At 41.4% G+C, this 27,568-nt stretch overlaps 1 protein-coding gene across 1 annotated transcript in view; it reads left to right on the top strand.

The window, feature by feature from the left end:
* Nucleotides 1-27,568, top strand: part of LOC108930785 (disheveled-associated activator of morphogenesis 1-like) — a 33,778-nt gene that overhangs the window by 2,434 nt on the left and 3,776 nt on the right. The window contains exons 2-22 of the mRNA XM_029251738.1: nt 7,213-7,428; nt 9,900-9,989; nt 11,091-11,162; nt 11,626-11,720; nt 12,369-12,702; nt 12,953-13,063; nt 13,357-13,460; nt 13,549-13,615; nt 13,700-13,817; nt 14,310-14,448; nt 15,422-15,480; nt 16,367-16,554; nt 17,469-17,774; nt 18,060-18,167; nt 19,862-19,891; nt 21,602-21,699; nt 22,097-22,181; nt 23,342-23,448; nt 25,329-25,417; nt 26,734-26,902; nt 26,984-27,091. Of these exons, the coding sequence (XP_029107571.1) occupies nt 7,243-7,428; nt 9,900-9,989; nt 11,091-11,162; nt 11,626-11,720; nt 12,369-12,702; nt 12,953-13,063; nt 13,357-13,460; nt 13,549-13,615; nt 13,700-13,817; nt 14,310-14,448; nt 15,422-15,480; nt 16,367-16,554; nt 17,469-17,774; nt 18,060-18,167; nt 19,862-19,891; nt 21,602-21,699; nt 22,097-22,181; nt 23,342-23,448; nt 25,329-25,417; nt 26,734-26,902; nt 26,984-27,091 (2,663 nt within the window). The 5' untranslated portion in view covers nt 7,213-7,242. The remainder of the gene's footprint in view (nt 1-7,212; nt 7,429-9,899; nt 9,990-11,090; nt 11,163-11,625; nt 11,721-12,368; nt 12,703-12,952; nt 13,064-13,356; nt 13,461-13,548; nt 13,616-13,699; nt 13,818-14,309; nt 14,449-15,421; nt 15,481-16,366; nt 16,555-17,468; nt 17,775-18,059; nt 18,168-19,861; nt 19,892-21,601; nt 21,700-22,096; nt 22,182-23,341; nt 23,449-25,328; nt 25,418-26,733; nt 26,903-26,983; nt 27,092-27,568) is intronic.

The following is a 27,568-nucleotide window of genomic DNA, read 5'->3' as shown; positions in this document are numbered from 1 at the left end:
GCTCCGCTGGAGTCGGCCTTGGAGTTCCTTACAGTTACCTGCGCCCTGCTGTTGTAGCAACAATCTTCATATCACAAAACAACTGCTTGATCTGCAGAAGGTGCAGCGTGGAGCGTGTGAATGAACATAGCTTGGAGTATGCGCGTCACGTCGAGGTGATGTTGCCATGGCAACGGTAGTAGAGCACTAGCTTCCCGGTATTTGTGGCACAGAAGGGCTCCAGGAGTCGGTGAAATTGAGGCCTCCACAGAGCTGTGTGAAGATCGGCCCTGCAGTCTTGATTTAGGGAACTCAGCTGAGATCAGCTGGCAGCGTAGTGGTTAGAGCTGCTACTTTTGGATACAAAGGTTGTCGGTTCACTCCCCGCCTCTGGTTGTAGTACCCTTGAGAAAGGTACTTTCCCTAAATTGTTCCAGTAAAAATTACCCTGCAGTATAAATGGGTAAATAACTGTAAGTACCTTAACATTGTAAGTTGCTTTGGAGATTAGTGTCCACTAAATGAATAATAAGACAGAAGCAGATTAGTGGCTGTTGATACAGTTAACTACACCCTCCACTGTACTCTACGAAAATGGCCATTTGAATTCATATGTTAGTGGAGTAGAAGGTCTTCAGTCTGAGGTTTGCAGCATGTTGGCAATTCAATGAGGAGAAATTTCAGGTTGCAGTTGTGGGGGGATCAGTTCATATACTGGTTGCATGTTTAGAGAGGAAACTTTGCATTCTTTGAATAAACTGGGTCCTCAGCCTACGAATGCATTCAGGACTGTCTCACACATACACACACATTGTCTGAAACTGCTTGTCCCATGCAGGGTTGTGGGGAGCTGGAGCCTAACCTGGCAACACAGGGCGTAAGGCTGGGGGGAGAGGACACACCCAGGACGGGACGCCAGTCCATTGCAAGGCACCCCAAGCAGGACTTGAACCCCAGACCAACTGGAGAGCAGGAGCTGGTCAAACCCACCGTGCCTCATTCAGGACTCTGTGTCCCCAAATTTATTTACGCATCAGTGTTGAAGGACAGAACTTCGAGACCGTTGTGTTAATAAGGCGATCAAGGGATCTCCTTACAGTCTGGGCGCAGTGGCTTGAACAACATGAGGTCAAGTGAAGCCTTTGGTTGTCTCTTGCGCCAGGCGCACCGGCTGGGTCCGAGGGCCTCAAGGCCACTTTCAGTAAAACATCCTCCCTTGTGACTTGCTCCTCTTTCACAAAAATAAAGAGTTCGCTACATCAATAAAAATGAAATATATGATGCATGAGGTCAGGCCACAGAAGATAACGTTGAGCAGATGAGGCTTGACAGAATCAAAACATTTCTCCAGAGTGTTCTGTAAAAATGTAGGATACTGTTATTAAAAATAAAAAAGACTCAGTTACGTTTTATCAAGGTGGTATGGTCGTGCAGGTGCCGCTGGCTCTGGGTCGGACATGGATTTGAATTTTGCTCATTTTGTGGAATTTGCATTTTTCGACTCCAACCCTGTACAAGACAATCAGTCAATAATATGGGATGGACTTTTTATTTTAATACATTTAGAAACATTGCGCTACAGAGTTGATGCTAATGGATTTAAAATAAAACTAAAATCGTGGGTGAAATAGCGCAGTGGAAATTGTCGACCGATTCACCTGATGAACAAGTGCAACAGTAACGAACTTGCTGTTGATCAGGTACGCAAATCCCACGCAGGAGGTGTAAACGCTGTGGAAGGGAGTTGAATGAAGGCGTTTTCATGCTGCTGTTCAGACGCTCTTCATTGACATCTGTCGCTTTGAAGGGGTGTGCATAGGGTTACTTGTAACACAAGTTTGAGAAAAGAATGAAGAAAATGTAAGTATAAGTAAAAAAAAAAGTTACAAAATGTTTCTGTCTTGAAATATTTGTAACTGTTTGGAAATATTTGTAAGGGTGGCACAGAGAGTAGCGCTGCTGTGAGGATGTGGGTTAAATCCCCACTCAGTTTGTGTGGAGTTTGCATGTTCTCCCCTTGTCTGTGTGGGTTTCCTCTGGGTGCTCTGGTTTCCTCCCACCCTCCAAAGACATGCTGTTAGCCCATAGTGTGTGAGTGACAGAGAGAGAGAGTGTGTTGCACTGATGTATGGATGAGTGACCCAGTGTAAGTAGTGTATATAGCAGTGTAAGTCACCACAGTGAATAAGGTGTGTGGGCTGATGACACTACATAGAGTTCATTGGAAGTTGTTTTGGAGAAAAGTATCTGCTAAGCAAATAATTGTAAATGAACTTGACTGTTCATAACATGTGGGCCATTGTATAATGTGACAAAGTCCTGGTATCGAACACAAGGCATCAAATTTTAACTCACCGTGTCATCATGAATTATGTGGATGATGTGCTGAAAAGGTTTTTCTTAATAAAACGCTTGTTAAGTCTAATATCTTTGTCTAGGTTTTTACATCTAATGCTGGCAGAACAGGTTTGTGCAGGTTTCCTTTGTACCTGTGTACTTTCCTTAACTCACATTTACATTTATTTATTTAGCAGACGCATCGGTGGAACACACTCTTTGTCACGCACACAGTATAGGTGAACCTGAACAGCATGTCTTTGGAGTGTGGGAGGAAACCAGAGCACTGGAAGACTTACATTGCTAGATACACTACTTACACTGGGTCACTCATCCATACATCAGTGGAGCTTCAACTAGATGTGTCTTCCCTCCGTGGACTCAGGCTGTCGATTATTAAAAGAGAACTTGACAAACTGTGTACACTTGGACGCTCCAGGGCCAGGAGCTTGCAGTGATGTGTGAGTAAAGTACCTACTTCAAAATGCATTGACAGTTTTGTTGTCATCGAACCAAAGCTGGATGTATCTAGACTCGGTCATCACATAAAGGGGTCCTGTACGATGGCTTAGGCTTCATATTTTTGATATTTTATAGAACAATGGCATTTGGTCATTTTACTTCAAGAACTAGTTTTTACCACTTCCTACTTTCACCCTGCAGAAACACCCAGATTTGGCTTCTTGCATAACAAAAATAATTACAGTGTGTACGATATAGTAATTCCGATTATCATCACACTGACAATTTGAACTAATCATAATCATAGCCCTTCATTAAAATTTCTTCCAGGGTATATCGTGTCTCAGGCCCTACGCTTTTTGACTCTGGACTGCAGTGACCCACCACTGAACAAGCGGTTATTGATAATTTAATGAATGAAAACATAATTTCAAAAAAGACAAGCAGTAAATGATCATTTTGTTACAGATGTACAAAATGTTGGTATTATTACCACGCATACAAATTTTTTTTTTGGTATTTTAGTTAATTTTGTGTCTTTTTTTTTTTGATCTAGAGCCAACCCCCCCTGCCCACAAGAAATAAAAGTCATTCACCCGCCCCCCCCCAATAACAGGAATTTGCCTTGAGGGATGATTTCACCAAACAGATTAAGGCTGTTATGTGAGGAATGGCTGTACGCTCTTTTTTGTGACCACATGGAGGAAATGGTTACAAGCATAATATGAGGTCAGAGTGCTGGAGGCAAGATGACAGACATCCAGCTCTGCTGGCAGAATACTGATGTCAATTAACATCTTTCAGCCAGTTAGATGTTAATTAACAGATGTTTCCAGTTCCAGTTCTTATGTGGTTTGCAAGGGGCAGGATGTGGTTTTATAGATGAGGATTTTGTCATCTGGCTTAAGTATGCAAAGTGTATTTTGTGTATTTTTACATGAGTTGGCATTGTAATTACTTGGGATTTAGAGCACGGTCATCGTTTTCTTTAGACCACTTAAATCGCTGTATTAGATGATGATGATGATGTAGCGCATGCTTTCATCTTGAGCTCTGTTGGCCTTTCGGGAGCGCGCGGCTCCTTTGTTTGTCACGTACTTGTCACCTGCAGACGGTCGTGTTCAACGGTTTTGATGAATGGAGCATAAGAGGCTTGAGTCAGCATGGTCCCCTATTGAGGTGGGTGTGATGAACCGTCGCCACGGAAACAGATTTGCTGATCCTCGTAAGATTAAACAAGAAGCATTGGCAAGTCAGCACTGAAGAGCTGGAAATTCATGCTCTTTTCTCTCAATATTGTGCCGTAGCTCTGGTACTAGAGGTGGGATGACTTCTACGACTAGCTACTGACTAATTGATTAATATTAATTGGGTAATTATCCGAAATTCCAACGTTCTTAAATTCGTTACGTTTCAATTTTTTTATTTAGCCGACACTTTTCTCCAAAGCGACTTGCAGAGTTAAGGTTGCAATTATTTACCCATTTATATAGCTGGGTAATTTTACCGGAGCAGCTCAGGGTAAGTACCTCGCTCAAGGGTGCTACAGCCGGAGGTGGGGATCGAACCCGCGACCTTCGGATCCTTAGTCATATAAATCCAGTTACCAAAGATGAAAGAACATGTAAGAAAATTTCATGTATTGCAACTTATTTTTTGACTTCATGACTAGATGCTGGATCTTGGGGGTCCGCGGTTCACAGCCGAGATAAAACATCTTTCTTCTTGTGCCAGCTGCAGTTAACAGCTGTGGCAGTTGCCTCTGTTGATATGTTGGAGGAAGAGCTGGGAATCCTTTGAGCGAGACAGAAGAGAATGAATTATATTATATCCCAATCTTTGCTGAGATATGGTTTGTGTTATAAGCAGAAAAATAAATCAGATTCATCACATAAAGATGTTCAACTTTTTTTTTAGCATCTGGTCACGTTTCGGTTTCTGTAGAAGGGTCAGATATAGATATAAGAAGTTTAAAAAAAAATGTGCTGAATGAAGTCAGTCCTGAGCAGCTCTTTTTTGGGAGGAAAGAATTCACACACATACATACACATTGTCTGAAACCGCTCATCCCAAGCGGGGTCGCGGCGAGCCGGAGCCTAACCCGGCAACACAGGGCCTAAGACTGGCGGGGGAGGGGACACATCCAGGATGGGACGCCGGTCGGTCGCAAGGCACCTTAAGTGGGACCCGAACCCTAGACCCACCAGAGAGCAGACGCATGCCAAACCCAATGTGCCACGCATCCCTCATGAAGAAAAAATTGCGTGAGGAGAAGCTCTTGGTCCGTGTCGGGAATCGCTAAGTAATGGGTTTTATGCTTAATAGACACTTTCTTCTTATGCACATTGTGTTTTGTGTTTCTTTTTCTATTGAATATTGTGTTTCTTCTAATACAATATTCATTCCCTTCTCTCTTTTGAACTTTGGTTTTCTAGCTCTCGACTCCAAGACTATATTTTTAATCCCTTGATTTTATTTAGCACCTAGGCCCTAGAGAATTATTTTTGTTTTTTGGAAGAACACCCTTGCCTGAAACATGCTTTCCTGTATTTTAAGATAATAGAAGACTGCAGGCACCTATAAACCTTCACAGATGTACTCAGATGAAATGCTTTGTTTTTTAAGTGGAGCACAGGGAACTGAACACTGTGCCCCACTTAAAAAAACAAGATTAGATCCTGGTGAATCTGGTATTTAATGTTATTGCTAAGGCAGCACGGTGGGTTTCCTCCAGGTGCTCTGGTTTCCTCCCACACTCCAAAGACATGCTGTTCGGGTTCACCCATAGTGTGTGAGTGACACAGAGAGAGTGTGTGTGTGTTCCACTGATGTATGGATGAGTGACCCATTGTAAGTTATCAGTAATAAATAAATGGTTTTCAGTTAACGTGACATTTTTTTTTACACGTCATGCCATTTATATGCATTTGTTAGTGGGGAAGACGTTCACAAGCACATGGGCAACTCTGCGGCGTTGTCATGGTATACAAGTTACACACTTAACGCAGTCATCAGAAGCACCATGTCCCTGACAGAAGACATCCAAAGGGTCATTTGACTGCATTATGCACATTTTAGCCATTATTATGAGCATACAGTACCTGCTGCCTCTGGTAGGCAGAGAAAGTCTTCTCAATATCGTCCAAGTCAAGGACTTTGAAAACCTTTTGGTCATCAACTTCAGCCCAAACTGTGCCCTCAAGTTTATTCTGTAGCCACAAAAAGACTGTGGTTAAGGGAAAGACTTCAAAGTTATTGCTAATTATGGTGCTGTGAAAAATAATTTTCTAAATACATTTCTTAATTTAGCAAATGCTTTTCTGTTCAATTCGGGCATGACTGACCCATTGTAAGTAATGTATCTAGCAGTGTAAGTCTTCCGGTGCTCTGGTTTCCTCCCACAGTCCAAAGACATGCTGTTCAGGTCGCCCATAGTATGTGAGTGACAGAGAGAGTGTGTTCCACTGATGTATGGATGAGTGACCCAGTGTAAGTAGTGTATCTAGCAGTGTAAGTCACCACGGTGAATAAGGTGTGTGGGCTGATAAAAGTACATAGAGTTCATTTTATGTTGATTTGGAGGAAAGTGTCTGATAAATAAATAAATGTAAGTGGTTCTCAAAGTGCAGGTTAAATAATTCCAAGGGGAACCTTGTAATGTTGTGGAACTTCCAACTCTTTGTGGATGAAAAGTTTTGGACTGAGTCTGCAAAGACATAATGACATAAAGACAATAATTTGCATTCACCTTCTTAAGTTCACAACTTATTGCTTTGTGTTGATGCAAACGGAACATGTTTTGTTAGCTCAAACCTTTTGTACGTATGATCACTTTCTAAAAGGCATGCCTCGAAAACGTAATTCCGTTTCAAACATTTAGGTCTCATGTAACTTATTACATAGACAGTTACGTAATGTGAACAACACATTACGCTAACGGAAAGAAACATGTTTAAACACAACGATATTTATTAAACATATTCAATTTATTAAACAGAAACAGATAGAAACATATTTATTACTTTCTGATTATTTTGAACAGAACTGGCTTTGCTTGATCAGTATAAATCAGTTTAATTACCAAAATCTCATTTGTGATTAATATGACAGTGACACCAAAAGGGCTTGTAAAGGGAATATTAGACTGGACTGCGTGAGTGTTAACGGAGTGCAGACCTCTTGTATTTATATGCATCTCCAAAAAAAAAAAATTACTAGTGATCAGGAATAGTTTACATTCTGATCAAGTTTTATGCAACTACTCGTGTGATAAACGTTGGTTCATATGGTGGAAAGAAACAAACTAACTGCACTTAAGAATCACACGTCTGCATCCAAATGTCTCTTCCTGCTGATGTAATGAGCACATCGTATTTTCTACGAGATTTTCGAAACACTGGGACTGTGTAACTTCTGCCCACTTTATACTTCCAGTGAAGGCAGTTTGAGCAGAACCAAGCGGCCATGGCCCCACGCAAGCGTCACGCCCGAGGCCTTTCCTTCGTCCTCTGCTGCTTTCATTCCAACGACCACCCGGAGATCACCTACCGCTTGCGACAGGACAGCGACCCCATCCTGCAGGCCCTGGAGCCCAACCTGCCCATGCCGCCTAGTGAGGAAGAGCTGGACGGCATGTTTTCTGAGCTGGTGGTACGTGCAACCTTGCGATTTTTTTGACTGTCTGTGAGCTGATGGTCCCAACCCGTACAGCGCGCTATCGCACGCAAGGTTCCGAGTTAAACCTGACCCGTCACGACCGCCCGCGTGGTTTTCGAGGTAAGTCGAGGGAGGAGCAGAGGTGGATTGCCGGGTCCTTCCTCCGCATGTCGGGGGAGCCGCCGCCCACCCCAAGCAGCACTCGAACCCCAGACCCACCACGCAGCAAGGCACCGGTCGAACCCGAAGAACACTATTAGCCCGAGTTAAATCATTTCATCTGTTTTCTTCCTCTTCCTTTTCCGATAAGTGCTGTAAGGTCCATATCGTCTTTTTGGGTTAAGCCTAACTGGGCTGTTGGACTCACAATCCCCAAGCGCTCATCACCAGACCCGGACCTGGCTCCGGGAGCGTGTCCCGATAAGCCAGCCTGGACAATTTTCCAGATTCGTGGCAGTATTTCTGTTTTATTTCCATCTGTACATTTCTCTGCTCACAAAAAAAAAACAGCACAATAAATCAGCATGGTAAATTTACAGTAGTGTCGAACACGAATGACGTATGAATATCTGCTTCATTGACTGAATACTGCTGTCGCAATATTCGAACTTCACAGGAACTGCCAGGTAATTGAACTGCTATGTATATAAAACCCAAAGAACCATTATTCGGGAATTCTAAGTCCAAATGTCTGTATGTTTTTAGAAAACCTGCCACATCTGAACCAGGATGCTTCTGTGTACAGTCGTGCTGGAAACAAAGTTTTGTCACGTCCTACGAAAATTTTTCCCATCCCATCCTTCACCACTGAGTTTTTTTTTTTCCTGTCCTGACCTTATAGTGTTGAATCCCCAGTCATCTGTCCTCGTTGTGCCAGGACACAGTAATGAGGCTGAGTCAAGACTGGCTTGAAAGATATGTTTTATGATTGGGGGATGCGTGGTGTTTGTTCCCAGGGGCAGACAGGAAGTGGATTGCTGGAAAAGCCATCATACAGGAAGTGAGCCAGGCAATCCTGTGTGCGTGTGGGGGGCATCGTGGCGCAGCGAGTAGCGCTGCTGTCTCACAGTTGCTGGGACGTGTGAGAAGACGGGGGTTTGATCCCCGCTCAGTGTGTATGGAGTTTGCATGTTCTGTCTGTGTGGGTTTTCTCTGGGTGCTCTGGTTTCCTCCCACAGTCCAAAGACATGCTGTTCAGGTTCACCCATAGTGTGTGAGTGTCACACACACAGAGAGAGAGTGTGTTCCGCTGATGTATGGATGAATGACCCATTGTAAGTAGTGTATCTACCAGTGTAAGTCACCATGGTGAATAAGGTGTGTGGGTTCATAACACTACATAGAGTTCATTAGAAATCACTTTGGAGGAAAAATGTCTGCTAAATAAATAAATGTAATCCTTTGTAGCTCATTGCGGAGCATAGATAGCTACAGGGCAGGACTAAGGCCAGAGACAGCATGACCTAGTTAACAACAGGGAGGGTTTATTTATAAACTAAAAGAGAAACCGGCCCTTTAGGGCAAAAATCTACAACCAAACCCGAAACAGAGCAGAAGTCCTTTCTCCAGGCCGTGCACTTGACCCGTCCTTGTCCAAACGTCAGTCTCCTAAATTCCTTCAGCCAGCTGCTTTTGTGATCCTTACGACTGGTCCTTCGGTATCGGCAGCTGGCCGTCAAAATTCAGTTAGGGCAGGGGCGAGTCCCTGGGAGCCGTCCATCGTCATACTCCTGGCCCACCCTGGAAGCACAGGTCTTGAGGCTGCTCAGGCTACACCTTGGATGGGATGCCAGTCCATTGCAATTGCGGAAAAGCAAAGTGAGCAAATTCGGGAAAGCGTGAGATGGGGCGGGAGACCAGCTGCCTTCTGGGTTAATATTTATAGCAGCCAAGATCCACATTAAAGCACTCATGCCAGTTTAGAGGCTCCCGCTCGACTCAGCTCATCCTTCCCTGCTTTTTCGCCGCTGTCCTCTCCACGTATGCTGTACTTCACCTCCACCTCTTTTGTGTGACTCAAGATTTTTCTTTTAGTATTTTCAGTTCTGTAGTTCGAAACCCTAGTTTCTTTGCCATGCCTTGACATTGTCACCTATGACTTGTAGGATCTTGCCCCAGTTCATACATTTTACTTAATGCCAATAATTCTGTTTAGTTCTTGGCTGATCTTGGCATTTGCAGCACAGTATTTCATCTTGAGTTGTCATCATCTCACTGTTGTTCTGTAGCCTTGTTAAGAAGTGCAGTTTTCCTTCGCACTTCTGTCTTTTACACACAATTTAACACACACCTTGAAAATCTGACTGATATTTTTTATTCCAGCAAGAACCGTGAAATTCACTGTAATTGCAATAATCTTTTCAAGACCGTTAGATATATTCTCATGCACTTTTTACAATTAATTAGTAAGTGGGACCGTATTAACGCTCTAGCGCTAACCTTCTCTTGTGCTCCCACCTATGCAGGATGAGCTGGATCTCACAGACAAACACCGAGAAGCCATGTTTGCCCTCCCAACTGAAAAGAAGTGGCAGATATACTGCAGCAAGAAGAAGGTGAGGTTCCGCTGGTTTCAAAATGCCTGGGTCAGTGCTGGAATCAGTGCCCTCTCCCCTCCGTCAGTTTTCTGAGTTCGCGAAAGTCCTTATGTGGGTTATTTATTCTTATCGGAAAAGTGAGAAACACTGAATCAGTGGAGCTGCACCGCAGCCGTATTCCAAGAGTGAGGGACGCGACCCTCTCACACATGTTGTTAATTACCAGCTATAGAATAAGGGAAAATCTGTGCAAAAATTCTCATGTCTCTCTGCCTAACTTAGTGGTTGGTGGTTCGGTCTCTTACCTAATTTAGGACATGTTTTTAGTGACCGGCCAGACTAACGCATCCCTACAGACTGATATTCAAATATTTGCTCACTGACCGGCCTGATGTGAGCCTTGGAAAAATCAAATTTTCAGTAGTGCGCATGGAAAATTGAACTCGACTTTTTCAAAGCCTCTCTTCTCAAGTGCCCTGAAACTGTGTATGAAGCTTTCAGTTACAGCGCTGACCTCAAATCCTATGGCCCAGTTAAAGTTCTACTTCTGTATTGTCAGGGGAATGTGCATTAGCTGGAGTTTTTTTAGTGCTGATCTGGAAAAACAGAAATTTGTTCTGGGGTGGCGGAGGGGCACAACGAGTATCTCTGCTGTCTCACAGCACCTGGGTGGCGCGAAAGGATGTGTGTTCGATCCCCGCTCAGTCTGTGTGGAGTTTGCATGTACTCCCTATGTCTGTGTGGGTTTTGTCTGGGTGCTCTGGTTTCCTCCCACACTCCAAAGACATGCTGTTCAGGTTTACTCATAGTATGTGAGTGACAGAAAGAGTGTGTGTGTTCTGCTGATGTATGGACGAGTAACCCAGTGTAAGTAGTGTATCTACCAGTGTAAGTCACCACGGTGAATAAGGTGTGTGGGCTCATAACACTTCGTAGGGTTCATTGGAAGTCGCTTTGGAGAAAAGTGCTGCTAAGTGAATAAATGTAATGTGAGAGAGCAGAGCTGCTTGCTGTGCCACCATGCTGCCCATTTACACTGCTTTTGTGCACATTCTTCTTGCTTTTACCCATGAGTGATCACTAAGGTCTTATTCCCTTAATGTGTTTATGTGAATACAGGAGCAGGAGGAACATAAAGGAGCGACCAGCTGGCCTGAGTACTACATTGACCAGCTTAACACCATGGCTGCTGTGAGCACCCTTGCCTCTCATACACACATCATACAATCTTTGCATGTGCTGAATACACAAATGTTGCATTTGTAGTGTTTTCCTGCCTCTAAGCTTTGTTTTTAATACCATTATGCACATTCTATGAATGAGACAATTGCTGTAAAGCCCGAATATTTTTGCAAGGCTCTGTGTTTAGTTTAGCTGAGAAGATCATAGCACACACACACACACACACTGGCTGAAACCGCTTGTCTTGAGTGGGGTCGCGGTGAACCGAAGCCTAACCCAGCAACACGGGGCACGAGGCTGGAGGGGGAAGGGACACACCCAGGACGGGACGCCAGTCCATCAAAAGGCACCTCAGGCAGAACTCGAACCCCAGACCCGCTGGAGAGCGGGACGCGGCTCAACCCACTACGTCGCCTCGCCCCCCTCGTAACAGATCTGTTTAATGTTTAATATCATTTCTTCTCTGTAACAGAGGAAGAGTCTGTTCACTCTTGAAAACGAAGATGTAGAGGAGAGAAAGAAGACCATTGAAAACCTGAGGACAGCTTTGCGGACACAACCCATGAGGTAGAGAATGTGAATGGCTGTGTATGGAGGACATGCAATAGTTGCCTTGCTCACAATATTACAGCTGTAGTTGCTTTTTGTACAGTGATTTTTACCATAAGACAGCTCTTGGTTGGAACAATCACTGAAGGTACTTGGAGACTTACATTTACATTCATTTAATTAACAGACACTTTGGAGAAAAGTGACTTCCAATGAACTCTATGTAGTGTTACTATCAGCCCACACACCTTATTCACCGTGGTGACTTACACTGCTAGATACACTACTTACAATGGGTCACTCATCCATACATCAGCGGAACACACACACACACACACACACACATACACACACACACACACACACACACACACACACACACACACACACACTCAAGTCCTACATAAATGCTACATTAACATTTACATTTACATTTATTCATTTTGCAGACGCTTTTGTCCAAAGTGACGTACATCTCAGCAAAAGTACAATTTATGCATTACATTAAGAGAAGGAGACACAGCTGCAGACATGAAAGTCTCAAGCAAAACCATTAAATCCATGTTTTATTGCCAGCAGTTGCAGAATTTTCGCTGTAAGTAACGTTTCACATTTTTACTGCACTTGTATTGCTAAGGAATTCATTTTTTCTCATATGACCCTTAGGTTTGTGACCAGGTTCATTGACCTTGATGGTCTGACCTGCGTCCTGAACTTCCTAAAAAGCATGGACTACGAAATCGCGGAGTCGCACATCCACACCTCGCTGATAGGCTGCATAAAGGCATTGATGAACAACTCCCAGGGCCGTGCCCACGTGCTCGCCCATCCGGAGAGCATCAACATCATTGCTCGGAGCCTGAGTACGGAGAACGTCAAGACCAAGGTGGCGGTGCTGGAGATCTTGGGAGCTGTCTGCCTGGTGCCCGGTGGCCACAGGAAGGTCCTGGAGGCCATGCTGCATTTCCAGAAGTTTGCTTATGAGAGAACACGCTTCCAGGTGAGATACAATATAATAATTAGAATACAGCAGTACAATAACGAGAGATGCGTTGCAGCTGAAACCTGCGAAGTGATGAATGACGGAGTCAAGGGAAGCCGTTGTCTCCTTTTGAAAATGATTCTAGTATTCGGTGATGCTTGATGTCGCCTGTTGAAGTGAGGCATGAGCAAGAGGGGCATTATTTATAGGCATGGAGGGAGGGAGGCAGATGGTGCAAAGATTGCCGACGTTACCATTTCGTCTTCAGACTCTGCTCAACGACCTCGATAGGAGCATCGGCCGGTACAGGGATGAGGTGAACCTGAAAACGGCCATCATGTCCTTCATCAACGCTGTGCTGAGCCAGGGAGCTGGAGAGGTGAGCAGCTCGTTCTAGTCACCTTAAAGGGCTCTTCTTTTTGCCGTAGCGTTTCTTCGTCAGCTGATACTTTTCTCCAAAGCGTTTAGGTCACACATATTATGAAGTCCCTATTATTAACCTGTTCACACACCCGGGTTATGTTACTGGAGCAATTTAGGGTAAGTACCTCATATAAGGGTTCTAACAGCCAGAGGTGGGGAATCAAACCTGCAACTCTTGGGTCCAAAGGCAGAAGGTGTAACAACTACACTACGAGCTGTCCGCATTTATACCCCGGTGTTTGCTTGCAGGCCAGCTTGGAGTTCCGTGCCCACCTGCGATACGAGTTCCTCATGCTGGGCATCCAGCCCATTATAGATAAACTTCGTTCTCACGAAAATTCTACACTTGATCGGTGAGGTCCATCATAGACGTGATCGGTATATCTGCGTTGCCCTGTGCGCCGCGTGTTCACGAGCTGACCGTTTCGCTTACTTTCCCAGGCATTTGGATTACTTCGAGATGCTGAGAAACGATGACGAGCTCGCGTTATCGAAACGTTTCGATGCCGTAAGTGTTTGCCCCGCCGCCGAGCGAAATGCTTGCTGTGTGACACCGGCGGAGCGGCATGACTCCATTGCCTTTTTGTTTCAGGTGCACGTCGACACCAAAAGTGCGACTCAAATGTTCGACGTCATCAAAAAGAAGATGAGTCACACGGATGCTTATCCCCACTTTCTCTCCATCTTACAACACTGTCTTCTCATGCCTCGTAGGTATTCTCCGTGAAACTTCGCAAACCTTCTTTCCACGAGCTCTGCTGGAATTTTAGCAAGCAGAGAAACTGTTACAGGTGCTCCTCGATTTACGATGGTTCGACTTACGATTTTTCGACTTTACGATGGCGAGCTGGCGGTAGACGTTCGGTAGATACGAATGCCTTCGAGTTTTGATTTTTTTCCCGGGCAACTGATACGTGGAGCGATCCGCATCTCCCAGTCTGTCGCGCAGAGGTGTGTATTAAATGCATTTTCGACTTCCGATATTTTCAATTTACGATGGGTTTCGTGGAACGTAACCCCATCGTAAGTCGGGGACCACCTGTATCGTATCCATATTCCCCGGATTGTGGCGTTGCATCGGCTGGTGGAGAGTTGAGTCTTAATCTCACATGGCGTTACAAGGTTTGAGGCACTGATGTTCCACAAGCTTGGTGTCTACTGCTCCTGCTTTGCCAAGTTGACACGGGCTTCATTCTCCTCAGATAAGAGGTGTGGGAACACGGTGCAGTACTGGCTGCTCCTGGACCGCATCATGCAGCAGATGGTCCTGCAGAACGACAAGGGTCACGACCCTGATGTTACGCCGTTGGAGAACTTCAACATTAAGAATGTGGTTCGAATGTGAGTGCTGGCGGAATAGCATGTAGCTCAGAACGTGCAGAAATTAATTTTTTTCCCATAATGACTTTCATCACTTCCCAAGACCTCACTGTCGCACAGGGTCGTCAACTTACAAACACAACTGGGACTGGGTGTCTGTCCGTAGCTTGGTCTATGCACTAGCACAGAAGTGCTATTTACCATGTCAAAATCAATGCAAGTTCAGTACTACATGTGCCTGTGTGCTTTTTAACTGATTAGGTTCGGTAAAAACCTCACACAGAACATCTCTCAACGAGCCTGTATTCACTGAAGATTTTTGACCGTTTTAATCTTTTAAATGTGTGCAGCCTTCTCTATCTGGTTATTGATCACTGGAATCAGGAGCACCGGACAGGAGCAATAAACATGTTAAACAGTAGAGGCACATGGGATGAAGGTGATCTTTCAGTTCTGTGGTGTTTCCATACCTTCTTTTGCTGTCAGCTAAGGACAGCAGCCAGATATGCAGGTAACATGAAGTACCAGTTTATATACTGATTTATATACCAGTTATATACTGATTTATACACAGTGTATATTCTGATTTATATACCAGTGTATATACTGATTTATGTACCAGTTATACACTGAGACTGACCCTCCTTGCAGAAATATATAGAGGTATTGTAGTTATGTTTTATTTTACATCAGAAAATTTACTTGTACATTAATTTGTTCTTGCACTGTCCATGTACGCTGCATGGTATTAGTTTTAAATCTTAATTCACAGTCGTACTGAAATCCTAATCCAAAAGAGAAACAGTTTCAGTCTGTTGTTTAGTTTTGCTCCGGTTTCAGCCATACACAGTAATTCAGTCAATTTGGACACTCATATGTCTAAATATGAGAATAAGCAACAACACTATACAGTAACTTAAATGTAAAACAATACTATTTTCTGAGTTACTCTGTGTGGTGAAATGATTTAATTCTGTATTTGGTTCCCAAACAGGCTGGTCAATGAAAATGAGGTGAAACAGTGGAAAGAGCAGGCGGAGAAAATGCGGAAAGGTTAGCAGAACAGTTTTGACCCATTTGGTTAGCTGTGTGTGTGTGTGTGTGTGTGTGTGTGTGTGTGTGTGTGTTTACTTTTCTACAGTATTAGCAAAAAGTCAGTTCACACACAATATATAACACTCTGTAATATGATATATCTTTAACATTGAGGCAAATGACAAGATTTATATTTTTACTTCATTTTTCTTAAGTTTGCAGTTCAGTAAAAACAGTAAGATAAGATATTTTATTGTCACTGTATACAATACAATGAAATTCCAGAATTAATACTAAATACATTTATTTATTTATTTACATTTAATTAATTTAATAAATGTAAATTAATGAATTACTTAAAAATATTCAACAGTTACAGTGATTTCAAAGTCATTTGGTTTCTGTTCATTGTTGTATCAGTCACATTTGTTTTTGCTTTTAAATGATATGTATCATAACACTGGGTCCTGAGTTCATGAATGTAACTTGTACTGGAAACGTTTTTGCAACTTATTTTGTTTGTAACTCCAAAGTATCTCCTACTCATAGATCACAGTCAATGAAAGCTTAATAATACAGGTATTCATTGATTTATTTCTAGGTTACTTTATACAAAAACCTTACTTATATCCAAAAAAAAAAAAATCCCACTTTTTTCTTATTTTTAATTTGTTGTTTTAATTATCTTTGAGTGGCATTATTTTACTTTGTTAATTTGTTTGAGCGTAAAATATTATATCTTCAGATATCTGGAATTTGACCATTTTAAAGTTGTGGACCCTGTGTATTTAAAATGATAACATATATAATGGTGTTCATGGTGATAACCTATCAATGGGCTATGGCTGTAGATTTGTAAAGATGCTTAAGTCTCTCTGACTCACTACGACATCCGACCATGCAGAGCACCAGGAGCTGCAAGTGAAGCTGGAGAAGAAGGAGAGGGAGTGTGACGCCAAGACGCAGGAGAAGGAAGAAATGATGCAGACACTCAACAAAATGAAGGAAAAGTTGGAGAAGGAGACCAGCGAACACAGGGTGGTCAAGCAGCAGGTGGCTGATCTCTCATCCCAGTTGCAAAATCTCTGCACGGTAGCTCTTGGTCCTTTTTCCTGATTTATTCATATTCTTGTTTCAGTGTCATCTTCAATGACCTATGTAGTGCAACCAGGTTGTTCAGTTCAGTACATTAAAATAAATAATGTCGTGTATAAAAATAAATTAAAATAAATTAAAAAGCTTTGCTGCAGACTTTCTGAGCAGCTCAGACACTTTTTCTGAGCAGCTCGGATGTTCTTCTGGAGCGCCTCACTTCCTAAACGCGCTCTTTCTCGCTCAACCGTGAGTCTGCACTAGAACTTGCTCTGTAAGGTGGAAGACATTCCCGAGTAAGGCCGCTGATGGTCGGCAGTTACGGAAACACTGAGATTCACGTTCAGACATATCAACTCAGCAGGCATTTGTCTTCAGGGCAACGTACATCGCATCATGTACGTCAACATATGATACATCAACGTATCATGCTCGGATCAATCCTTTGCACGTGTAACGTATGTAACGTTAATCTTTACATGCATCTCAAAAAAAACTACTAGGAAGGTGTACTTAAGAGTCACACATCTGCAGCCATGTCTCGTTCTCCTAACGTGAGGCACAAATTGTGTTTTCTATGAGATGTACGTTGCTTTGGAGAAAAGCGTCTGCTAAATGAATAAATGTAAATGTTCAGCTCGGCGAAAACTAAGCTGCGTTCCATCAACGGATCGAGAGATATAGATGCAGACGTGCAATTCCGAAAGGACGGTCGACTTGTGTGATGTCACCGCTTAAAGTATCATACGTTACATGGGTAGCTGTATGTACCGTTGGTAGAATTCGAACATTTGCTTTACCTGAAGGGAATTGCCTTCTAAGGCAGCTAGGCAGATGTTGTGGAAACCTATGGCACCTTCTGTTTGAGAGACTAAAGGGTCTCTGTTTCACCTGACCATCTTTCATGCTGGTAGAGGCAGCACATCGTGATTCCCGGTGGACCTCCCCTTATCTCAACTGCTCCAGGAGCCCCCACGCCAGTACCCCCACCTCTTCCTCCTCCAAGCGGGATACCACCTCCACCTCCACCTGGTGGTGTACCGCCCCCACCTCCGCCCCCTCCGCCCCCTCCAGGTGGACCCCCACCTCCTCCTACTTGTCCACCACCCTTTGGTGTCACCATTCCACCTGGCGCACCCACAAAGCCTGCTCTCCAGAAGAAGAACACACCCCAGCCCTCCAACCCCCTGAAATCCTTCAACTGGGCCAAGCTCTCTGAGGTACGTGGTGCCAGAATCGGTTCTCGAGCAAAGGCGGCTCCCGTTGGGACCTTCATCTGATGCACGGGTCAGTAGACTGCCGTTCTTTCATATATTTTGGGTCACTTACCAGCAGGGCATTTAGAGAGCAAATAAACACATGATTTAAATTATACACATGCCTGAACTGAACAGAAAAGCATTTGCTAAATTAATAAATGTATTTAGAAAATTATTTTTCACAGCACCATAATTAGCAATAACTTTGAAGTCTTTCCCTTAACCACAGTCTTTTTGTGGCTACAGAATAAACTTGAGGGCACAGTTTGGGCTGAAGTTGATGACCAAAAGGTTTTCAAAGTCCTTGACTTGGACGATATTGAGAAGACTTTCTCTGCCTACCAGAGGCAGCAGGTACTGTATGCTCATAATAATGGCTAAAATGTGCATAATGCGGTCAAATGACCCTTTGGATGTCTTCTGTCAGGGACATGGTGCTTCTGATGACTGCGTTAAGTGTGTAACTTGTATACCATGACAACGCCACAGAGTTGCCCATGTACTTGTGAACGTCTTCCCCACTAACAAATACATATAAATGGCATGATGTGTAAAAAAAATGTCACGTTAACTGAAAACCATTTATTTATTACTGATAACTTACAATGGGTCACTCATCCATACATCAGTGGAACACACACACACTCTCTCTGTGTCACTCACACACTATGGGTGAACCTGAACAGCATGTCTTTGGAGTGTGGGAGGAAACCAGAGCACCTGGAGGAAACCCACCGTGCTGCCTTAGCAATAACATTAAATACCAGATTCACCAGGATCTAATCTTGTTTTTTTAAGTGGGGCACAGTGTTCAGTTCCCTGTGCTCCACTTAAAAAACAAAGCGTTTCATCTGAGTACATCTGTGAAGGTTTATAGGTGCCTGCATTCTTCTATTATCTTAAAATACAGGAAAGCATGTTTCAGGCAAGGGTGCTCTTCCAAAAAAAATAATTCTCCAGGGCCTAGGTGCTAAATAAAATCAAGGGATTAAAAATATAGTCTTGGAGTCGAGAGCTAGAAAACCAAAGTTCAAAAGAGAGAGGGGAATGAATATTGTATTAGAAGAAACACAATATTCAATAGAAAAAGAAACACAAAACACAATGTGCATAAGAAGAAAATGTGTATTAAGCATAAAACCCATTGCTTAGCGATTCCCGACACGGACCAAGAGCTTCTCCTCATGCTGTGTGGGAGGAAACCAGAGCTCCTGGAGGAAACCCACACAGACACGGGGAGAACATGCAAACTCCACACAGACTGAGTGAGAATCAAACCCATATCCTCTGGCACCACCCAGGCAGTGTGAGAAAGCAACCCTAAGCTCACTGTACCCATTTAGCCGACATGTTTATCCAAAGTGATGCTTGTTTCTTTTTTTAAAAAAACACCTATTTATACAGATTGGTGATTTTAGGGTAAATACCTTGCTCAATGGGATAAGAGCTGGAAGCAAGAATTGAACCTGCACCCTTTGGATCTAAAGGCAGTGCCACTAACCACCAAGCTACCAGCTACGGCTTTTTATTTTTGATGTATAAACATGTCTCAAGAAAACTCATTAGTGGTCTTTTTTGGTTTTAAATTGAGATACTTAAGTCATAGTGGAGAAAACACTATATTTTTTTAATTTGGTCTTAGAAATAGAGGTGATAACTTGAGGCACAGTCTCACATCAACAAAAATTTGTAAAAGGTGTAGATTTCCCTTGTTTAATTAAGTCAATTAATTCCAAGTTATAAGCAAATTTAATTTATGCAATAAAATTCCCATAACATAACTCACACTGAAGACAACCATCTTATGAGTACAGAAGGTTTAATTTTCAGTTCAGAATATGGATGCTGATAATTGAAATTTTATGGCAGAGAATTTTAAAAGCTGCTAATTGACTGTGCTATGAATTCATACTTTGCTTATTCAACTGTTTTTCTTCATTTAAATTATGACCTACTGAAGTGAACAGAAACGGATCTAATTTTTATTGCATTGATTCATAAAACTGCACTAATTTTAGCTTCTTCCTTGCTGTCCGTCTGCATTTCAGGATTTCTTACTGCTCAGTAACAGCAAACAGGTGAGTGATGTGAGTTACATTGACATCTTTCTTTTACACGTGGTCATTCTTCTGAGATCACGCATGTTTCGTGAAGAAATGTCCTTTTATTGCTTTTCGTAAACCATTTTTTTTTCCAGATCCTGTTCTTCTTTGTTTAATTTTTCCCTTATCTCAATCAGTTTGCCTTTTTATGATCTTTTTTACAGTCTTCTTACCTTCATTTGCAGTGACCAATTTGTTCTTTATTTATATCTGTTTTCAGAGATTCTCAGTTTAGGTTAATCTGTTTTTGTCTTGGTGTGTTTTCATCTATTTGTTTCAAGCTGCTTTTTCTCCAGCCCTGTGCCACTTTCATATTAACAGTCACAATTACACATTTAGCAGACACTTTTCTCCAAAGTGACTTACAATGTTAAGGTTACAGTTTTTTACCATTTGTACAGCTGGGTCATTTTACTGGGGCAATTTAGGGTAAGTACCTTGCTTAAGGGTACTCCAGCCAGAGGTGGGGATCAAACCTGCAACCTTTGGCTCCACAGGCAGTAGCCAGTGCAACCACTATACTACCAGCTGTCTACTTAGTCCATTAAGTATGACATCATTTCCAATTTAATGATCTTAAAAGTATAGATATGCTATTCCTTCGGCAACATGTGGGTACTCTGGCGAAGGGTTCCTGCTGAACCGCGAGAAAATAAAAATATCTTTTGTTAAGCTGGAGTGGGCTCTCCTATCTTTGTTCTAAGTCTTACTTATGCCATGGGGATTGAAGCACCAAAGCACTTTTTCTTTATTTCAGTGTAAGCTCAATACATCTTATGTTTTTTCCAATAAAAATGACCCATTTGTGTAAATTGGTAAATGTACAAACTCTACATTTCAAGTTGTCTTGGACAAAGACATCAGCTAAAGAAATGGTAAAAATGGTAAAATTTTACAGTAGTTTGGTTCGTTTATTAAAATTCAATGTGTTTGTGGCTCAGATCTTGTGGTGCACACAACTTCTTCAAACTGCAATAAGATTCACATCGATTTGTGTGGTACAGTCTGTCCTGTGTTTCTCAATCCTGGAATGTTTAAGGACCTTATTTATGTTTTCCACTGAAAGTTCCGGAAACGTGCTATATCTTTTGTGGTGCTACACTGTATCCCGACTATGGGTATTGGGTCCAGCTCCAAGTTGAACTGCACGTCCATATCCCAGTGTTTGAAACATCATTTTGTGAGAATTGCTGTTAAGGAACTGAAATATATCTCTCTCATAATCTGTATATATAAATAAACACATGTAAAATAAATAAATTGTTTATTTTACATTTATTTATCAGAAATGTATTAATTGTAAAACCGATAAATAATCCAGATAAATAAATGTAAATGTAAATCTGTTATGTGTGTGAAATGTACAGAGTGCCAGTAATATTACAGCCATCACACCACACTTCTTCATGAGCTAAAGGAACATGCAAAGTGTGTATAAGGTATATTAGAGTTACTAATCTTTCCTTCTATGAAAACTGTGTCTGTGCCAAAATTAAATTTTTTATTGTAGTGTAAAATGGGGAAAAACAATTATTTTGGAAAATTATCAGTCCCAAACTACACTCCAAATAGTGTGAAATAGCCATGGTGGACTGTATTTGATATCTTTGTAAATAGCTTGCAGTCAGATTTTTATTTTATTTTTGGCTTTATTTAATTTTTGATTTGACTTCATTTTCTCTCCAGAAAGAGGCTGAAGAAGACCCTGTGTACTCTAAAAAAATGAAAGAACTGTCTGTCATTGATGGCCGCAGAGCCCAAAACTGCAACATACTTCTCTCTCGGTAAGTCCCACAGATGTCATTTCCTCTTTGAAGCAAAATCATATCAATTTGTTTCTGATTTAAAAATAAGATTATTTATAATATAGAATTTCAGAAATTAATTTTATAATTGACAATGGAAAAGGCTTTCAATTTTAATCAGAGCTGGTCGATATAGATCAAGCCAGTTTAAATCGATTTAAATCAAATGTTTCTTTTTCATTCATTGATTTAAATCAAGTGTACTGATTTTTTTCAATACATTTATTTTTCATCAAATCTTAGGTTTCTTTCTAACTGAGTCATATAGAAAAGAAAGAATAAAACTGTGCTTTAAAATAAAAATATTATTTAAAATGTTTACTGGTTTTGTCTTCCCTTGGAACCTAAATTCAACATTCATATGTTTCCTTTCTAGGTTGAAGCTTTCCAATGAAGAGATAAAGAGGGCCATATTGACCATGGATGAGCAAGAAGATCTCCCAAAAGACATGCTTGAACAGGTGGGTCGAGGTGACAGTGGAGGACCTCTAGGCACATTGTTCTGGGGTGCATACATTTACTGGCCATTTCATTAGGAACATCTGCACAGGTATCATACAGACATGGATTGAGAGCTTCAGTTAATGTTCAGATCAGACATCAGAATGGGGAAAAAATGTGATCTAAATGACTTTGACTGTGGCATGGATGTTGGAGCCAGATGGGGTGGATTGAGTTTTTCATAAACTGCACAACAGTCTCTAGAGTTTGCACAGAACTCTACTTATCAAGCATTATTTGAATGCCACAGCCTGTATGCATCACTTTATGACCACAATCTATCTATTTCCTAATGATTACTTCCAGCAGGATAATCTACCGTATCACAAAGCACAAGTCATATCACACTTCCATGAACATGACAATGAGTTCAGTGTACTTTAGCGGCCTCCACAGTCACCAGATATGGATCCAATAGAAGACCTTTAGGATGTGGTAAAACATGACTGTGCAGCTGACAAATCTGCAGTAATTACATGACGCAATCATGTCAACATGGACCAGAATCTCCAGGAACGTTTGCAGCACCTTGTTGAATCCATGCCACAAAGAATTCAGGCTGTTCTCAGAGCAAAGGTAGCCCTACCCAATATTCGAAGGGTGTTCCTAATAAAGTGGCCAGTGATTATATAGCACAGGATTCAGCGCTTTCCCGCTATCTGATAACAACTTCATACTTCATGTATCCCTTTGTTGGTTTATGGAAGAGGTTTCTATTAGAGATTTATACATTCCACTAGGACGTTTGTAAAAGCTCAAGTGGATGAGTTCTTTGCCAAGGTTTCAAGAAATTCCTAATCCTTGTAAGTGTTCAGGTCCTTGCAGACAAAATTGTACAAAGTGACCTTTTGGCGGAGCGAATACATACATGACAAACCTTGTAAAGAAACTGCAGCACATCCCGTGTTTTACTTTGTTAATCCCTGTGCTTCCTACAATTTAGTTTGCTATTAGTGTTTCATAACGTTATTTCTGTTGTGCTGTGCAGGTAATACCAGTAAAGTATGTTGTTGTCTATATTGGATACATGACCTCTTTTAATGGTGTTGTTTTACCTATCTACCCTGGTTTACCTGAATAACTATCCCAACATCTGAAGATGATATTTTCCTGTCCTCAGATGCTGAAGTTTGTCCCTGAAAAGAGTGATGTGGACCTTCTGGAGGAGCACAAGCATGAGCTGGACCGCATGGCCAAAGCTGACCGCTTCCTTTTTGAAATGAGCAGGTAGAAGCTCAACATCTCTTCTTCATGCTAGTATCATCATTACTGGATACAGCAGGGTGTGATACTAACAGGACCTAGTCTGAGGCTGTTTTTCATATCTTAGTGGGTGGTTTGGCCTTTTTCTGAGTACATTTCTGCAATTGAAGTTTACAGTTTGTCACCAGTTAATATAAGAAATAGCACATCTCAGCCTTTTTTCCTCCGTGTTGCCCTTAAAAATCAGTGGTACCTTGGAGGATTTTGCTGCCCCAGTTATATGCTGTCATAGGACAAATATAACTGTTTCCTGTAAATAGTTTTTTTTCTTCACGTTAAAAAAAAGTGTTCTATTAGAAATGTGCCAGGAAAGGCTGGATGATACTGGAAATACAACTTCTCGTATCTTGTACTTATGTACGTTTTCTGCAAGGCTCTAGATCCCCAGTGTAGTGCAGAATTCTTTCTCCCTTTCCATAACGTTGCCATTCAGCAAATCTTTGTGCCCTAGAAAGAAAGCAGAACACACACAGGAGAGCTGGCGATCTCAGGATAATTCTTTCTTTTGAAGAGGTGGTTTTTTTCTCCCTTAATTATGCAGAGATAAGTTGCTTCCAGTTCAATCCACACATTCCAAACTCGGCTCACTTTCACTTCATTTTAGACCAGTAAAATTTGTTTCACACGAGAAAACTGTTAAATTCACTGCTGAATTTGCGGGTCACAATAACACTTTTTTTTTTTTTTTTTTTTTTAACAATTCACACAGACACACAATACAAGATCATTAATTCAGAACAGTCACCCTAGTCAGGGGGAAATTAATAAAAGAAAAATAAAAAACGAAAAATTACAAAACACTCCAATAACCAGACACATCAACACCTTAAAAATATTACAATCATAAACAGTCTTAATGGTCTTCTTATTATTACACTCCTCGATAGTGTTTATGTACTGCTTAACTCTTTAAATTATTTACGCATAGTGCTTGCGCAAAACATCCAAAATACTTAAGCGCAAGTTGGTGTAACCAGACAAGGCAGGAAGTTTCATCTTCCCAGTTCCGCTGTGTTTTGAGCCGTGAACCCATCTCATTTCCTCGGTGTAGTGCTTTTTTCCCATATTTTCTACCCTTTTCACTATTCCCGATGCCTGGTGGTAAACGTGCACTTGAAGGAAAACGAGAACCGTCTCGCAAGCGTCCAGCAATCGATTTGGAGATGAAATAGAAAATAATAAGGAAGTATGAAGGTGGACAAAGATTATGGTCTATAGCACGGGAACCAGGTTTAGCCGTATCGACTATAAATACGATAGTGAAGCATGCTGCAGTATAAGAAAGCAAGTGAAAGGAACAGCTTGCAGGAAAACAACAATAATAACGAAGAAATGTCAAGGTGCAATAACTGAGATGGAAAAATGATTAATGTTATTATGTTGAATGGTGGGGGAGGGGGGGAATCTGACATACCTAACTTTCGACTTACCTAAGGGGTTGAAGAACGGTCTATTTGTGTAAGTCGAGGGGTGTCTGTGGCTCATTGTTAAGCTCTATCACAAACTCATATAGTGTTGGTTGTTTGTTCTTTAACTACGAGTAGCAGGTAGCACAGTAGTTAAGGACTTGTAACATGAAGGTTTCTCATTCGAAACCCATTCCCTGCTATTGCTGTAGGACCCTTGAGCGAGGCTCTTACCCTGAATTTCTCTCCAGTCAAAATACTGAGCTGTATAAATCAGTCAGATAATGTAAGCAATTTTTAATAAAAGCATAAGGTGTGAACGTGTGTAACTGGAGGAGGGCGGTGAAACAAAATGAATTTTACGTTGTTTTTGGATTTTGATACGTCATCTTGAACTCTGGGTTTGTCTTTGAGTCATGTTTCCTTATCACCAAACAGAATTAAGCACTATCAACAAAGACTGCAAGCACTATACTTCAAAAAGAAGTTTATGGAGAGGATTGCTGAAATGAAGCCAAAAATTGAAGGTTTGGAAACTAATTAAATTCCTGTTGGACTTATATTGGACTATATTTATGCTTTAATACAAATGCTGTAGATGTTTCATGTCTAAATACACTGGCTCCTCAGCAAATGAACACAATTCTGAGCAGAAGTCTGCTTCTAACTTCAGTGGTTTGTAAATCCAAAGTTAGTTTACCTTTAAGAAACAGTCAGAAAAGGGTTAATAATACAGACATCTCTGAATTTGTAAGTTATATTGTGTAGAAACCTCAGATAAAGCTATAATAAATAAAAACTGTAGTAAAGGTTCAGCACTTATTGTTTTAACTTTGAAGTTCATTAAAATTACAGCTAATTTAAAATATATGAAATATTCATAATGTCCGTAACCTTCAGTACAGTCTTGATTGCTAATTCATCACATGCAATGTAACTTTCCTTCTGGCTACCATCGGCTTTCGTTCCGCTATATAGGAGCGTATATATACAGGTGGTCCCCGACTCACGGCGAGGTTACATTCCGCAAAACCCATCGTAAGTCAAAAATATCATCAGTCGAAAATGCATTCAGTACACCTAATCTATACCTCTGCGTGACAGACTGGGAGATGCAAATCGCTGCCGCTGTCCAGCATCGCAAGAGAGTATCGCTCCACTTATCTCTTGCCCGGGAAAAAAATCGAAATTAAAAATTTGAAGTATGGTTTCTACTGAATGTCTATCGCCAGCTCACCATCGTAAAGTTGAAAAAAATCGTAAGTCAAACCATCGTAAGTCGGGGACCACTTATGCATATATATATATATATATATATATATATATATGTGTATATACATCACTATAATCTTAATACTTAACCCTGAATTTACAAGTTATGTACTATAAAATGTAACTTTAATAAATAAAATATTTTTTTTCCTTTTGTTTTCTAAAATTCAAACTGAAATGACCGATCCCATAAAGGCACATTGTCATCTTGTTATTAATCACAATCATACACCAGACACAAGCTGTGAACATTCTGGAAGCGAGCTGCCATCTAACAATATGGAAATACACGTCTGTAACAGGCAAAAATATCCAGGAATAGATATGTGAAGTAGATATAATTGAAATAAATAAATTGGGAAACAATTGTATCTTAGAAAACTCATAACACGAACGTTCATAAAATGAGGAGCCAGTGTCAACGTGGTGTGTGTATACGTTCATCATTTGTTGACTGTCAGAAGACTAGTTTGCAGTCATGTTATGCCAAGTTGAAAACATGCTATTGCTGCAAATAAAAGTATGGCATAAAATACCCTAAATAAGACAAGGTCTATTCCTCCTTGCTCAGCTCTGACTAAGGCCTCCAAGCAAGTCCTGCACAGTCACAACCTACAGCAGCTTTTGGAGGTTGTGCTGGCCTTTGGTAACTACATGAACAAGGGTCAAAGGGGCAATGCTTATGGCTTCAAGGTGTCGTCGCTCAACAAGATTGCCGACACCAAATCCAGCATCGACAAGTAAGCTCTCCTAGCGAAACATTACCTTGTCACTGTGAAGAACTGCTTTTCCGGGCCTTACTAACTTCTTTGAATATTCAGGAACATCACTCTGTTGCACTATCTGATCACCATCCTGGAGAAGAAGTATCCCAAAGTCCTGCTTTTCCAAGGCGACCTTCATAATGTGGCGGAGGCTGCTAAAGTCAGGTAGGGGAACTCCATACGCAGTTCATCATGAAATATAACAAAGGAACCTGTCTAGGGAGTTCAGCTAAATCAAATGGATTATTTTCCACTGGGAAAAAGCTTAAGAATAATGGTATCTTGCATATGATGTAAGGTGTGGTGCAGTATGTCGATATATTGGGATAAAGTTTAATTCACATTGATAAGTATTTCTATCTTGTAGCTGGAGAAAAAACTAAACAAAGCAACATTTTACGTAGGACACCTGTAGGTAGCAGTTATAGCTATTGCTTTTTTAATCGTAAGGTTCCCAGTGTAAATCCCACTTGTGTTAAAGTACTCTAGATCAAGGAACTTGCACTTCATCGACAATATGAATACCCTCTCATTATAAATGGCTAAATAGTCGTGAAGTCGCTTGTCTAACACTGCAAGTCACCTTGGTGTCATATAAACAAGGTGTCATATAAACAAATGAGAGTAATAAATAAATATTTC

This window comes from Scleropages formosus, chromosome 5 (assembly GCF_900964775.1).
Source record: "Scleropages formosus chromosome 5, fSclFor1.1, whole genome shotgun sequence".
Lineage (NCBI taxonomy): Eukaryota > Metazoa > Chordata > Actinopteri > Osteoglossiformes > Osteoglossidae > Scleropages > Scleropages formosus.
This window is presented reverse-complemented; position numbering and strand designations above follow the sequence as displayed.